General features: G+C 42.6%; 1 protein-coding gene across 1 annotated transcript in view; it reads left to right on the forward strand.

Moving 5' to 3' along the window:
- The first annotated feature begins 4,905 nt into the window (after positions 1-4,905).
- Positions 4,906-14,561, forward strand: part of VPS41 (VPS41 subunit of HOPS complex) — a 186,997-nt gene continuing 177,341 nt past the window's right edge. The window contains exon 1 of the mRNA XM_060632220.2: positions 4,906-4,952. Within this exon, the coding sequence (XP_060488203.1) occupies positions 4,932-4,952 (21 nt within the window). The 5' untranslated portion in view covers positions 4,906-4,931. The remainder of the gene's footprint in view (positions 4,953-14,561) is intronic.

Genomic DNA, 14,561 nt, shown 5'->3' on the forward strand with positions numbered 1-14,561 from the left:
TCTCATGGTTCTTGAGTTCAAGCCCCGTGAGTTCAAGCCCTGAGTTGGGCTCTGTGCTGACAGCTAAAAGCCTGGAGGCTGCTTCGGATCCTGTGTCTCCCTTTCTCTCTGCCCCTCCCTTGCTCACACTCTGTGTGTGTGTGTCTCTCTCTCTTTCAAAAATAAACATTAAAAAAAATTTTTTTTAAAAGTCAGATGCTTAACCGACCGAGCCACCCAGGTGCCCCAATATTAAATATAATTTATTGTCAAACTGGTTTCCATACAACACCCAGTGCTCACCCCAGCAGGTGCCCTTCTCAATGCCCATCACCCATTTTCCCCTGTCCCCCACCCCCATCAACCCTCAGGTTGGTCTCAGTATTTAGGAGTCTCTTACGGTTTGCTTCCTTCCCTCTCTGTCACTTTTTTTCCCCCTTCCCCTCCCCCATGGTCTTCTGTTAAGTTTCTCAGGATCCACATATGAGTGAGAACATATGGTATCTGTCTTTCTCTGCCTGGCTTATTTCACATAGCATAATACCCTCCATAGTATTATGTCTTTAATGTCAAATTCTACTTGTTCGTTGCTGACACATAGGGAAGCAATCGGCTTTTGTATACTCAACTCGTGTCCTGCAAACTTGCCATAATTGCTTATTAGTTCCAGAAGGTTTTGATCAAATCTTTCAGATTTTCTACAGCTAATGCCAATGGCTAACAAAGACAGTTTTATGTCTTCCTTCCCAATCCTTTCCAAACTATAAACTTTCATTTATTTATTTTTTTATTTTTTTTGCCTTGCTGATTCCTAAATGGTGTTGAAACAATGTGTTGAGAGGGGACATCCTTGCCTTGTACTTGGTCTTAGTGGGAATGCTTTGAGTATTATGTTAGCTGCAGGTCTTTTGTAGATAGTCTTTACCAACTTGAGAAAGTTCCTCTCTATTTTCAGCTTACCACAAGTTTTTATCATGAATAGGTGTTTCTGCATCTATTGATATGATCATGCGATTTTTCTTTTTTAGTCTGTTGATTTTATGGATTACATTAATTGATTTTTGAATGTGAACCAGTCTTGCATACCTGAAATAAATCCAACTTGGTCATGGTCTCTAATATTTTCATACATTTTTAAACCTGATTTGTTAATATTTTGTTGAGGCGGATGCCTGGGTGGCTCAGTTTGTTAAGCATTTGACTTCGGCTCAGGTCATGATCTCATGTTTCCTGAGTTCAAGCCCTGCATTGGGCTCTGTGCCAAAAGTTCAGAGCCTGGAGCCTGCTTTGGATTCTGTGTGTCCGGCTCTCTCTGCCCATCCCCCAATCGTGCTCTGTTCTCTAAAATGAATGAATGTTAAAAAAATTTTTTTAAATATTTTGTTGAGGATTTTTGAATCTATGTTCATGAGAGATATTGGTCTGTCGTTTTCTTTTCCTGTAATGTCTTTGTCTGATTTGGTATTAGGGCAATGCTGGCCTCATAGAATGAGTTAGGAAGTATTCTCTCTGCTTCCACCCTCTGAAAGAGGCTATGGAGAATTGGCATGATTTCTCCTGTAAATTTTTAGTATAATTCACCGGTAACATATGTAGGCCTTTCGAAAGGTTATTAACTATTGATTTGATTTTTTAAAAATAGATATAGATATAACATTGTCTATATCCTCCTGGGTGCTTTTGGAAGATTGTATCTTTCAAGGAATTGGCCCATTTCATCTAGATTATCAAATTTGTGGGCATAAAGTTATTCACAGTATTCCTTTATTATCCTTTTAATACAGAATCTGTATTGACGTCTCCGCCTTCATATCTGATATTAGTAATTTATGCCCTCTCTTTTTCTTAGTTAGCCTGCCTTATTGATTTTATTGATCTTTTCATAGAAGCATCTTTTTGTTTTGTTGATTTTCCCAGTTGATTTTTTGTTTGTTTGTTTGTTTTTGTTTTTGTTTTCATTGCTCTGCTCTAATTCTTATTACTTTTCTTCTGGTTGCTTTGGATTTAATTTGCTCATCTTTTCCTAATGGGGAAATTTATGTTACTGATTTTAGATGTCTCTCTTTTTTTCTAAATTATGCATTCAATGCTATAAATTCCCCTCTAAACACTGCTTTTACTGCATGCCACGATTTTTGATAAGTTGTGTTTGCATTTTCATGTAATCAAAAATGCTTAAGATTATTTCTCAAGATTTATCTTTTGACCCATTTGCTATTTAGAAGTGTTGTTTACATTCCGTGTATTTGGGATTTTCCAGTTCTCTTTCTATTATTGGTTTCTAGTTTAATCCGATTGTGGTCTGTGAGGAGGAGTGTTTTGACTTCTGTTCTTTTGAATTTGTTGACGTGTGTCTAATGGCCAAGACTGTGGTCTATCCTGATGAATTTTCCATGTGAGTTTGAGAAAAATATTTATTCTTACTTTTACCTCCACAGTTTGTTTTTTTAAGCTTATTCATTTATTACTTTTGAGAGAGACAGCGAGAGAGAGAGTGTGTGCGTGCACACAAGTGGGGGAGGGGCAGAGAGAGAGAGGGAGACAGAATCCGAAGCAGGCTCCAGGTTCTGAGCTGTCAGCACAGAGCCTGACATTGGGCTCCAACTCACAGACCGTGAGATCATGACCTGAGCCAACATTAATGCTCAACCGACTGAGCCATCCAGGTGCCCCAGCCTCCACAGTTTAAAGGTGGGAGGGTGGACTGATGGGCAAAAAAAAAAAAAACAAGTGATTTGCCAAAGAATGAAAGACTGTTGGGCTAATTACTTCTCAGACTCTAATGTTCATATATATACCCTGGGGAGATATTAAAAGCCAGCTTCTGGCTCTAGATCTTTGGAGGGGCCCTAAACTTCATTTCTAAAAGGCTCCCAGGTGATATTGATGCTGCTGGTCTGTGGACCACGCTTTCAGTAGCAGGAGGTGAGAAGATCTCTTAGACAAGGGAGCCAAAAACTCTCATTTCATAGGAGGAAACTTGGGGCTCTGAGATCACAGATGAATTTCATCTTGCCCACAGGCACAGTGTGAACCTGCTATCCTGTAGTGGGGTTCTTCCTCTCATTCATCATTCTGTATCTCTGTCTCTTCACTTTCTGGTCTGTCCAAAAGGACACAGAAGATCCAACGCTCATCATATTTTGTTATAGTCAAGAGAGTATACTGAACGGGTGCAGACTTGGGGACTCCAGAGTCTCTGAGGTTTGCATGAGCAGAGGATAATCTGCAGAAACTTTGGCTACATCTTTAATTAGACCCACTAGAGTTTTATGGGTGTGTCTAGATCATAATGGGAAAAGGCAAAATTAGAATTTGGTAGAAGGGCTAGACTTCTTTCTTTCTTTCTTCCGTGGAGGCTGAACTGAGGTTTCCTGCACCTTTTTAGTCTGTGTAAAGCTTCCTGTCAGACATGAAGTAGTGGAACTTGAGCAATGTTTGGGTCCCGGTTGCTTTGCAAGAGATCTTAGGAACTCAGACTGGAAAGGTCAAAACTCGGAGTACTCGGTGCTTGGTTATGGATATCTAAATGCCTTGGGTTAGCCTTTCATCAATCCTTTGTGACTGAGTGATCAGCAGACTGGGAGAGGGACACGAGCAAGTGTTAGAGGAAGAGGTCATTCAGGCCCTGGAGAGAAGACAAGTGTCTCGCATGAGGTCACTTAGGCCATGGGAATCATGGGTTGACCAGGTTATAGCTAGAGACCTCCTTCCATGCCTTCCTTGTAAGTTGGAGTCAATGAGGCACGGGGGCAAAAAGGGCACCGGGCACCCACCACGTGCTGCCATTTGTGGCACCTTTTTCTAGTTATGAATTACTGGAGATGATTGGAAAGAAGAAAGTGTCTGTTTTTGGATAAGATATTGCAAATTCCTGAGGATTAGGAAGGAGAGTTTTATAATGTTCAGAAACATGGTGGGGGGATCATTCGTTTTAAAGGATGGACAAAAGACAATGGTTTTACAGATTTTACCAAGGATAAATTTATATTCTATCTTAAATATTTAACTATAGAACATATCTAATAAAAGTTTAACAACTAATTTAATTAAACAATGGAGATTTTTTTGTTTTAAATTTCAATGTACAGATGCCAAAAGAAGATGTCAAATGAAAGCAGCAAGCAGTACAAGCAAGCCAAATATTTTTAAAATATAAGTTCTTACCTGGTTCTCCACTGCAAGGACTGATTTATGCTTTATATTCATTGAATACATTTGTTAAAAAGGACAAGACACCTTTTAGACTAGGAAGCATTTGCTAATCATAGAGTCTTTGGCATTAAACATGGCCAAATTCTATTTTTAAAAAAACTTTTTAAATGTTGTATTCTTTTTTTGAGAGAGAGAGAGAGAGAGAGAGAGAGAGACAGAGAAGAGTGGGGGAGGGGCAGAGAGAGAGCGAGAGATAATCAGAAGCAGGCTCCAGATCAGATCTAGGCTGTCAGCAGAGAGCCTATGTGGGGCTGGAACTCAGGAACTGTGAGATCATGACCTGATCCAAAGTCTGATGCTTGACCGACTGAAGCACCCAGGTGCCCCAGAGATGGCCACATTCTAATCCTAGTTCTGCCTCTTACAGGTGTGTGACCTCTGAGCCATGGTGTTCTCCTCTATAAATAGGGGTAACACTAGGGATTGCTGGGGGTATTAAATGAGAAAATGTTTGCAAAACTATAACCCCAGGGCTTCATACATAGCGAATATTAGTAAATAATGTCATAATCATGGAACCAGTAAGAACAACAAAAAAATAAATCATGAAATCAACAACGGTTTTGTTCAGATTCTCCAGAGGCCATCTCCATTGAGCTGGGAAAGTCAGAAGCAGAGAGGCACCAAATGACACCCCGGTTCAGAGGCTGCTAAAACTACATTTCCCAGCAGCCCCTGTTTCCAGAGTCTCGGTTTCTCTCATTTCCGGGTCTGTCATGTGACTCTCCGGCTACATCATGGCGGAAGCAGAGGGGCAGGTAAATGCTGCAACTGTTAGGCCGGGGAGGGAGAGGCGAGGTGAGGTGATCCGGGCTCGGAGCCGAGTGTGTGGAAGTGCGGAGCTGCCAGAGGGCGAGGCAGGCCCACCGCGGGACGCGCGAGGGGCGAAAGGCCATTTCGGGGAGCAGAGGAGAGGGTGGGATGGCTGCTCTTGGAGGGCACCCGGGGAAAGCTCTCCGACACACCCCCGGCGTTGGAGGGGCGGCCTTGCTTTGTCGCTGCCCCTGTGACCTGTCTTCAGTGAAATTTTGGCTGGAAGGCAGCCTGGTTGTCCCAGGAACTGACTGCCCTTGGGAAGCGTCGAAGTGAAGACAGTGAGAGTTGGTTTGCAGGAGGGCCAGGAGAGAGTAGATGATGAATTTTGTTTCGTACCTATTGTTTTTAGGTGCAAAGCTAAGTCAGCTGTGACGTGCAGCAGTGGTTAAGTGCATTTGTCCTGGAGCAAAAATGCCTAGGCTCCAGTGCTGGTTCTCTTTTTTCTTTTCTTTCTTTTTTTTTTTTTTTTTTAATTATTTTATTTTTTGAGAGAGAGAGACAGAGAGACAGAGCACGAGCGGGGGAGGGCAGAGAGAAAGGGAGACACAGAATCCCAAGCAGGCTCCAGGCTCCGAACTCTCAGCACAGAGCCCGTCGTGGGGCTTGAAGCCACAGACCGTGAGATCATGACCTGAGCCAAAGTCGGACACCCAACCGACTGAGCCCCCCCGGGCGCCTTTGGTTCTCTTTCTTAATATGTGACTTTGGGCTAGTTACTTAACTTTAAATATAAGATGGAGATATAAGAGTAACATTCTTGGAGAGTAAATAAGTTAGAGGGTAGAATAAGCACACCAGTTAAAGTGCTTAGTAAAAGTAGGGCTCAGTAAAAGTTACATGAGATTCTTTGTTGCTGACAGAACATCACTTGGCAATGCCAGCCCACACATGGCTATGTGGGGTTGGAGTTTAGAGTAGTAGATAGTGAAGGCAAAAGAGTTATTTTCATACACGTGATAGTGGTAATCAAAGCTTAGTTGAAATGACACAGTACTATCAAGAAGACAGAAAAGGGCAAAGGCCAGAACTAATTGTCCATCTATAGGGTCATTTCACGTTGGCACAGTTTTTCCTTACAAATTAACAAGGCCATCAGTTTCCATAATTGTCTCTAAAAAGTGGTGTATGATGAGCTGTACCATAATGAAAGAAGTTTAGCTACTTGATAATTTATTATCAGTGGTATTAAGAATACCACTTGTAACATACTTCATTTATGTAATGCAGAGTTGCCCTAAGTACGTTTGATATACATCAGTAATTAAGAAATAAAGTAGAAATTTGGTTTGGGTGGTCGTTGTGGTAATAGGAGTGTTGCTACCAGCCACCGAAGCCTCCTTTTTTTGATTCAGTCACTTCAAAGGAAAAATGCTTGTTAAGCACATGCAGCTTCGTGAGTCATTGCTGGGTTTGATGATAGTGGTGAGATTGGTTTTCACACTGTTGGTCTTTCTGGTGGAAATAACAGCTTATTTGTTGTTTGATTTCAAACCAAAACGGGGTGCCTGCGTGGCTCGTTCCGTTGAGTGTCCGAACTCAGATCAGGTCATGACCTCACGGTTTGTGAGTTCGAGCCCCACACTGGGCTTGTTGCTGTCAGTGCAGAGCCCGCTTCGGATCCTCTGTCCCCTTCTCTTTCTGCCTCTTCCCTGCGTACGCTCTTTCTCTCTCAAAAATAAATAAAACCAAAAGCCAAGACCTTAGATACAGGGTAGTAGAGATGGAGAGAGTTGCTCTCAGTATTTACTGCTGTTTTGTGCAGAAGTTTGGCAAAGCTGTCTGATATAAAAACACACATAGAAAGTTAGTGATATAGTAAGTATGCTTTGAATTTTGATGGTACTTTTCAGTGTAAAGCCTTCACATCACATTTGGTCCTCACAAAGTAATTCTGTGTGGTGAATGTTTGTTCTGATATATAAGTCAGGACCAGCACCTCCTATGTTCCAGGCCTGCCAGTGGCTTCCCATCACACTCTGAGGGAATGTCAGACTCCTTTATAATACCCTAGTTGCCCTACAGGACCTTGCCCAATTGTTCCTTATTCCTTTTCTCTGACTTCATTTTCTACTCTTCTCCTCTTCTCCCCTTTTGTCACTCTGCATCAGCTATACTTGGCTTTCTTACTGTTCCTTCAACAGGCTGGCCCGTTTCTACCTCAGGGCCTTTGCTCATGCTACACCCTTTATTGACCTCATGTATCCAGGGCTTTCTTCCGGGGTTCCTTCACGTCTTTGTCCATGTGTTATCTTTTTGAGTGAGACCTTTGATTGTTCTTTGAGACCTCTTCCTTGCATTATTTTTCTCCTTAGTGCTCATTACCATCTGACATAGTGTGTTTTAAAGTTTCTACTTATTTGTCCTGTGTGTGTCTGTGTTCATTTCTGTATATTCTCCCCATTTGAACATAAGCTTCATGACGGAAAGAATTTGTTCACTGCTGTTTGCCTGACACCTAGAATAGTGCCACAATATGTGTTAAATGATTGAATTTTACACATACGCAACTGGAAATTCAGACAACATAAGTAATTTACTCAGGCTAATGTGTGTAATAAATTTCCAATCTTCTATTTCCAAATAGAAATGTGTTTTCCAGAGCTCATGTTTTTTTCCCACTAGAACACCCCACCTCTTAAAAAATACTTGAGAACCTAATTCTAATTTTTTTTTTTTTTACTTTATGAAGTAGAATGAACCTTATCACCTTAATAAATTTCCTTCAAGTCATAATTTCACCTTTGACACTTCAACAGCCTGAATATAGTTAAAGCAGGCATTCATCTCCCCGACAGGGTCATTCTCAAAAAGACCAGTGGTCCATTGTCAATGGCAGAAAGAAGCAGACATTCACAAATTGTCGTTCTGTTTTTTTAAAGCTGGTAAATAATCGTACCTATGTTATCAGTTCTTTTAGATTAAAAATGGTTAGATTTTTCTCACCCTGGTTGATTTGTGCGGTAGGGAGCTGTTGAAATCTGGCCTTGTGTCTACAGAGTTTTGAAAGCTAAAAGTGCATAAAAGCAGAGTTAAATAAATTTGTTAATTGTTCTGTTCGGCCCCCTTGAACCTTTTAGAAAATCTTTTTTTTTAATTATTTATTTTTAGAGAGAGAGAGAGAGAGAGAGAGCGAGCATGAGTCGGGTAGGGGCATAGAGAAAGAGAGAGAGAACTCCAAGCAGGCTCCCCCCACTGTCAGGGCAGAGCCCGATGAGGGACTCAAACCCACAAACTGTGAGATCACGACCTGAGACGAGATCAAGAGTCGGTCGCTCAACCGACTGAGCCACCTAAGCGCCCCAAACCTCTTAGAAAGTCTTGACCTAATTTTTCCCCCTAAAAAACTTTCAGACCTGAGATGGGTATTAAAATGAGCTGTGATGACAGGTTAGGGCAGAGGAAGCTTTTTTCTTGGCATCATGCACTGGAAATGCAGACCGCCTCCATGATGAGCAAGCCAAAAATAAATCTCTTCTCTTAACTTTTCTTTGTTTTTAATTTTTATTTATTATTTTTTAATTTTAGAAAAAGAGTGAGCAGGGGAAGAGTCGGGGGGTGGGGGGAGAGAGAGAGAGGGAGAGAGAGGGAGAGGGAGAGGGAGAGAGAGAGAGAGAGAGAGAGAGAGAGAGAAAGAATCTCAAGTAGGTTCCATGCTCAGCACAGAGCCCAGTGTAGGCCTCGATCTCATGATCGTGGTGACCTGTGCCGAAATCAAGAATCAGACACTCAACTGACCGAGCCACCCAGGCACCCCTCTCCTCTTAACTTTTCTGAGCCTTGTATTCTTTGATGATTGCTTTTTTTTTTTTTTTTTACCCTTTAATTTTAGAAAGAACCAAAGTAATAAGATCTGTATTGAATTAACATAATGTAAAATCGTTCATGGGCTCTCAAGCTACGAAATCACTTTTTTGGACATGATTGAACATTTTTTTAAGGCACTGGGAGGTCTTTATGCTGAGTACAGGGAAGGGAGTTCACAGAAATAACCACATGTGTATAGTTTGGAGAAAGGACTCACACCCTGTATTCTGCCTGGGAATTTTCTAACCAGCAGTTTTACTTAGTTCCAAAATGATTTACAGTTGACCTTCATGATCATGGATGCCCAACAGTATTTGTTGAGACCTCTCTTATGAATAACATTCTGCTTGGAGTCTGGTTGTTTGTATATTTGTCTTATGTCTACTACAGACTGCTGAGTCCTCAGGAACGAGGACAGAGCTCACTCATGCGTGCATCTCTCACAGGGCTAGTGCTTTACAGGTACTAGGTGCTTAGTAAAATGTTTAAATGAATTTATTCGGGAGGAGAATGAATGGCCTTCTGAATTGAAGATGTCAAATTGTAAGTGAGATGCAGTAGAATTTGTGTTATGTTAGCTTCACTTGAAACTTTCAAGAGTTATTCATTCAAATGTATTGTAGATGACATTTCCTAAATTCCTTACTCTGCCAGCTCCCCGGGTACCCTTTCATCTTTCCTACCAACCATCAGGGAACCTGGTCTATTAAAATATTTGACCATCTATTCCTTGACAGGAGAGGAGAGTTTCTTTTTTGAATTTTCCCTGTGCGTTTTAGAATTGAGGATTTTTTTTTTTTTTTTTAAGAGACAGTGTGAGGGCAGGAGAGGGTCAGAGGAAGAGAGAGAGAATCCTTCAGTAAGCTCCAAGCTCAGTGCAGGGCCCAAATGGGGGGTTTGAGACCATGACCCGAGCCAAAACCAAGAGTTGGATGCTCAGCCGACTGAGCCACAGGAGCCCAGAATTTGGGGAAATTTTATCCTTACTGTAGAGCATTTACTGATTATCAGATGACAGTTCATGAGCACGTACACACCCATGTGAGTGTGCCCCATGTGTAAAATAAAAATCACATCAACCAATACTTGCCTGTGGACAGAGGCATTTACGCTCTAGAAATCTTGTGAGTCTGAAATGAGATTATGTTAAAGTGGCCAGGTCAAAGTGCCTTATATGTGGGACTAGAGTTTATTATCTAGACTTGGGCTTTGCTCAGTTATATACTATTCTCTTTTTTTACAGTTTGATAAAGATCTTTTGAAAGCAATTTGACTGATAACTAAAGGAAAAATAAAGCCCCAAACAAGCAGTTGCTAAAAGCACAGAGTCCGGGAAATTTTTAGAGGATCCACTCTTTCCTGTGTAACTAAAGTGTAGTCACAAATTAGCTAGACGTGGTTATTGCCTTATAAGTTTTTCTGCTCATCTTTGTCTGGGCTGATTGGCTGGAGTCCGGCATCACTATCTGATTACTAGCAGTCGCCCCAGTACCCACGTTACCACCTTGGGAGGGAGCACTCATCCAATCTGGGGCTCTGCGTTTCATGCATTCCCCATTCTTAGCTGTTCAGTCACGGTTGCCTTTGTTTCTGCCGGGGACCTGGTCCTCCTCGGTGTTCTTGTTCCCAGATGCTTGTGATTCTAGGCTCTTATTTCAACTCAACAAATCCACATCTGTGAAGATGGCATGTTTGCGTGGGTCCTACCCAATTCCCCAAACTGACCTTATGCAATTGTGATGCGAAGTCAGATTTGGGGCTGGGTCACTGGGTGGCCTGGCTGGTCCCTTTTTCCACACTGGGCAGATGTCCAGATTTTCCTTCATTTGCAGAATATGATGAATGCTGGAGCTGAGCCGTGGGGGGTTAAGCGGGGTACCCTGAGTCTGCCCACTCTTGTCAGCCCCCCATGTACTCTTTCATCTTTCCTACTCAACCAGCCTACTGCCTGAGTGCCCCGAACTGGCCACAGCTCCTTTGAGCTTTTAGAAATTGAGGCCTCAGGGCGCCTAGGTGGCTCAGTCCATTAAGTGTCCAACTTCGGCTCAGGTCATGATCTCACAGTTTATGGGTTTGAGCCCTGCATCGGGCTCTGTGTCAACAGCTCAGAGTCTGGAGCCTGCTTTGGATTCTGTCTCCCTCTCTGCCCCTCCCCCACTCATGCTCTGTCTCTGCCTCAAAAATAACAATAAACAAAAATTAATTACATAGAAATTGAGGGCTCGATGATACCGGGATAGCAGGTACATATCACACAAAATATATCCTCTTGCCTCTGCCTGTGTCACATGTTGGGATCTCTCACACCCTGTCTTCCATTAAGCTCAGCTGTGTCCCAGTTTGTTGGCAAGGAGAGAAGGTGGCCGTGTAGTGTTGAGTGTTTCAGCTCTATCCCCAGGCCAGGCTGATTGCCCAGAGACTGGTCTCTGCTCTGTTTCTTCATCCTGCAGACAAGGGAGCTGGCCTTCCTCAGGCTCCAGCCTCCATTTCTCCCCCAAATTCTGCACCCTCCCCCAACAAATAGTGTGTATAGATTCAAGAGGTCACATGTCAAGCACCAAGATCATTAGGTTTGGATATATGCTTGAGTCTAGGGGATTGGTTTGCAACAGAAAGGTAAGGTAGCATTCCACTGTTGCCCAGATTTTATCTGGCTATATACTTGTCTCTCTGTGCCTTCTAGCTCATCATTTTTGCTTCAACCAGAACAGCACCATTTTATTATTGTGGTAAAATATGTGTAGTATTTACCACTTTAACCATTTTTTTTTTTTAAGTTTTATTGTATTTATTTTGAGAGAGACAGAGACTGTGTGAGAGAGGGAGGGGCAGAGAGAGGGAGAGAGAGAATCCCAAGCAGGCTCCGCACCACCAGCCGGAGCCCGACGCGGGGCTTGAACTCACGAATTGTGAGATCATGACCTGAGCTGAAATCAAGAGTTGGACGCCCAAGCGACTGAGCCACCCAGGCGCCCCACCACTTTAACCGTTTTTAAGTGCATTGGCATTGTCAGTGTAGCTGTCCCCACCGTCCATCTCCAGAACTTCTCATCTGGACCTGTTAAACCCTATCCTATGCCCCCCACCCCATCCTCCCCCCAGCCCCTGCCAAGCTCTGTTCTACTTTCTGCCTCATGTACTTGGAACCCTGCAGTATGTATCTGGTTTATTTCACTTAGAAAACAGCACAGTTTTGTAACTTGTATTTTCATGATTTGTTTGAAGTTCTTGGAAAGATACAGAGTATGAAGCTAAAAAACGGTTGAAAACCACTGCCCCTTTCTAAACCGTAACCTTTCCCACCGTTCAGCCTGGCTTTTGGAGCCCTCTCTGGGACTTTTCACTTCATGTCTTCCGATTTGCCCCTCAGTCCCCAGGGCATTAAGCAGTGGGGCTTTTTGAGTGGATGAAGCAAGGAGGTAGTAGACCAGGCTCATTCCTGAAGTCACTCTTGCATGGCTTTGGTAGGATTGCGGGCAAAAGTGTTAATTTTTCTTGAGGCCGCAGCTCAGTTTGGGAGGTTCATGCTGGAGCGGGGGTAAGTTTGAGAATGTCCTGGAGTAAATGTTCTCACTGGTACCAACAGCCACAGGAAGCTTCTGTGAGAGACCGGTTTTCTTCTGCAGGCTCGGGTTTCTGAGAGTCTCATGCCTCGTGGTATCACAGCCTGGCACCGCATGGTTTTTGGTGCAGAGTCAAGCATATAATTTGATTTTGGGGCACCTGGGTGGCTCATTCGGTTGCGCCTCCGACTTCGGCTCAGGTCATGATCTCATCGTGGGTTTGAGCCCCACATCGGGCTCTGTGTTGACAGCTCTGAGCCTGGAGCCTGCTTCAGATTCTGTCTTTCTTTCTCTCTCTCTCTCCCTCTCTGCCCCTCCCCTGCTCACACTCTGTCTCTCAAAAATAAATAAAGGTTAAAAAAAATTTAAAAGAAAAGAATATAATTTGATTTTGAGTTTTTGGTTGAAGTCGGTGGGTGGAGACTTAAAAAGAATATAATTTGATGTTGAGCTTTTGGTTGAAATTGGTGGGTGGAGACTTAACGCTTTGGTTTTAACGAAGAACGTAAATGGAACATTTGTCCTTTTACCCTATGTGTCTATATGAATGTATCTCAAAAAAAAAAAAAACAAAAAAACCCCAAAAAACCTTCCTTAGGTTTAATGGCACTTTTCTGAAAAGAGTAATCCAGTGTTCCTTTAAAGTTCTTGAGCTGGGGATAGAAATCTAGGGGCAGGTCATTGGCATGGTCTTCAAAGCCTTGTTTCTCGAATGTTAGTAACTTACTATTCAGGGACAGTCAGGGCCGGAAAGGGTGTCAGAAGTCGTTAAGTTCAGCCTCTGAGCCTCAGTGTTCTTACCTCAGGGGTCATTAGGAAATTCTAAGATGCTGGGTACAAAGCATTTAGCATTGTGGGATATATATAATAGATGTTCAGTAAAGATGTCAGAATAGTGACTGTTAATAATAAATGGAGTGTGTCCAGAAGAGAAGGATCACGGTGGTAAGTGGATGAGAACCAGGATCTGGGGATGGTTAGCACAGAGGAAAAACAATTTAGAAGGGCAGGCATGATACGTGTCATTAACTCTCTGGAGAACTGTCAAGTAGTAGAAGAATTGGATTGTTTTATGTGTCTTTTTGGTGCCAAGAACAAAAAGTTCCTATGGCGAGATCGTAGCTCCAAATTAATAAGCATTTTCTAGTACTTAGAAGAACCTTACCGCGTCGGGGTGTGGAAGAGATTCTCATGTTCATCGTAGTTAATGGCACAACTACAATAAAATTCTTAATCACAAGTCACATTCGTCCCTGTTTCACAGATGGCCTCTCAGAGCAAGTACCGTATTGTCCACAAGGCTGTTGCAGAGGCAGCCTGTCACCTGCAAGGTTCTTAGGAATTTCCTATGAATGAAATTAAAATGTGTGCAAACACCAGATTTGTGTTTAGCCTGCTTTGCAACCAGAACTGAGTAATAGAAGCATCTAACTTTTGTTAAAATGTTTATTTTTTTCCTTGAAAAATATTAGTACTTTCCAAGATGTCCTTGCCCCATTTTTTTTCATTCTTGTATAGCTCATGGATTGTTGCAAAATGCTTACATTCAGTGTCAGCATATTAGTTGTAACCTTTTATTGCTATTGATATCTATAAGTACGTTAAGTAAATCTTCATTTTGCTGACCTCTTTGAGGATGCGTGGCATCAGCAGATTCTCTCTTTCAGTGGACAGGTGAGAGATTAGCAGGATCGAGTCAATTTTTCCCTTTTTGCTTTGTTTTCTCCAGAACAGCAAGATTCATGCTGTAGCAAGAGGGAAACTGTGTTAAATGGCAGAATTCGTCTTCTGGCTAATGGTTTAAAGAGTGGATGTAAATTATATGGCTTGTTTGCACAACGGCTGATAGGTACCACTCTAGGGGAATTCTTTTGTAAAAAGCTGTTTAAGCAAGACCATCATTTTGACTCAACCAGATTAATAGCATAGTAATTAATAGCACAAGGGCTTTTCAGTATAAAAATTGGCTCACGGATAATTTGAGACGGCAGCTTCCTCTTCCCTTCCGTGATCAGTAAGCCTGCTTTGCTGGACCCGTTTCCATTTTTAGCGAAGGAAAGAGCCTTCTGTGTCTTCCCATGACAGTTCCCGCGGTCATTCGTCAGCCTGCTGACCACCCAAGGGAGGTCAGCAGGAGCAGTGGGTCTGAGTGGCCCCAGAGTGACTGTCTCAGTCCTGCCACGC

Source organism: Panthera onca, chromosome A2 (assembly GCF_046562875.1).
Source record: "Panthera onca isolate mPanOnc1 chromosome A2, mPanOnc1 haplotype 2, whole genome shotgun sequence".
Lineage (NCBI taxonomy): Eukaryota > Metazoa > Chordata > Mammalia > Carnivora > Felidae > Panthera > Panthera onca.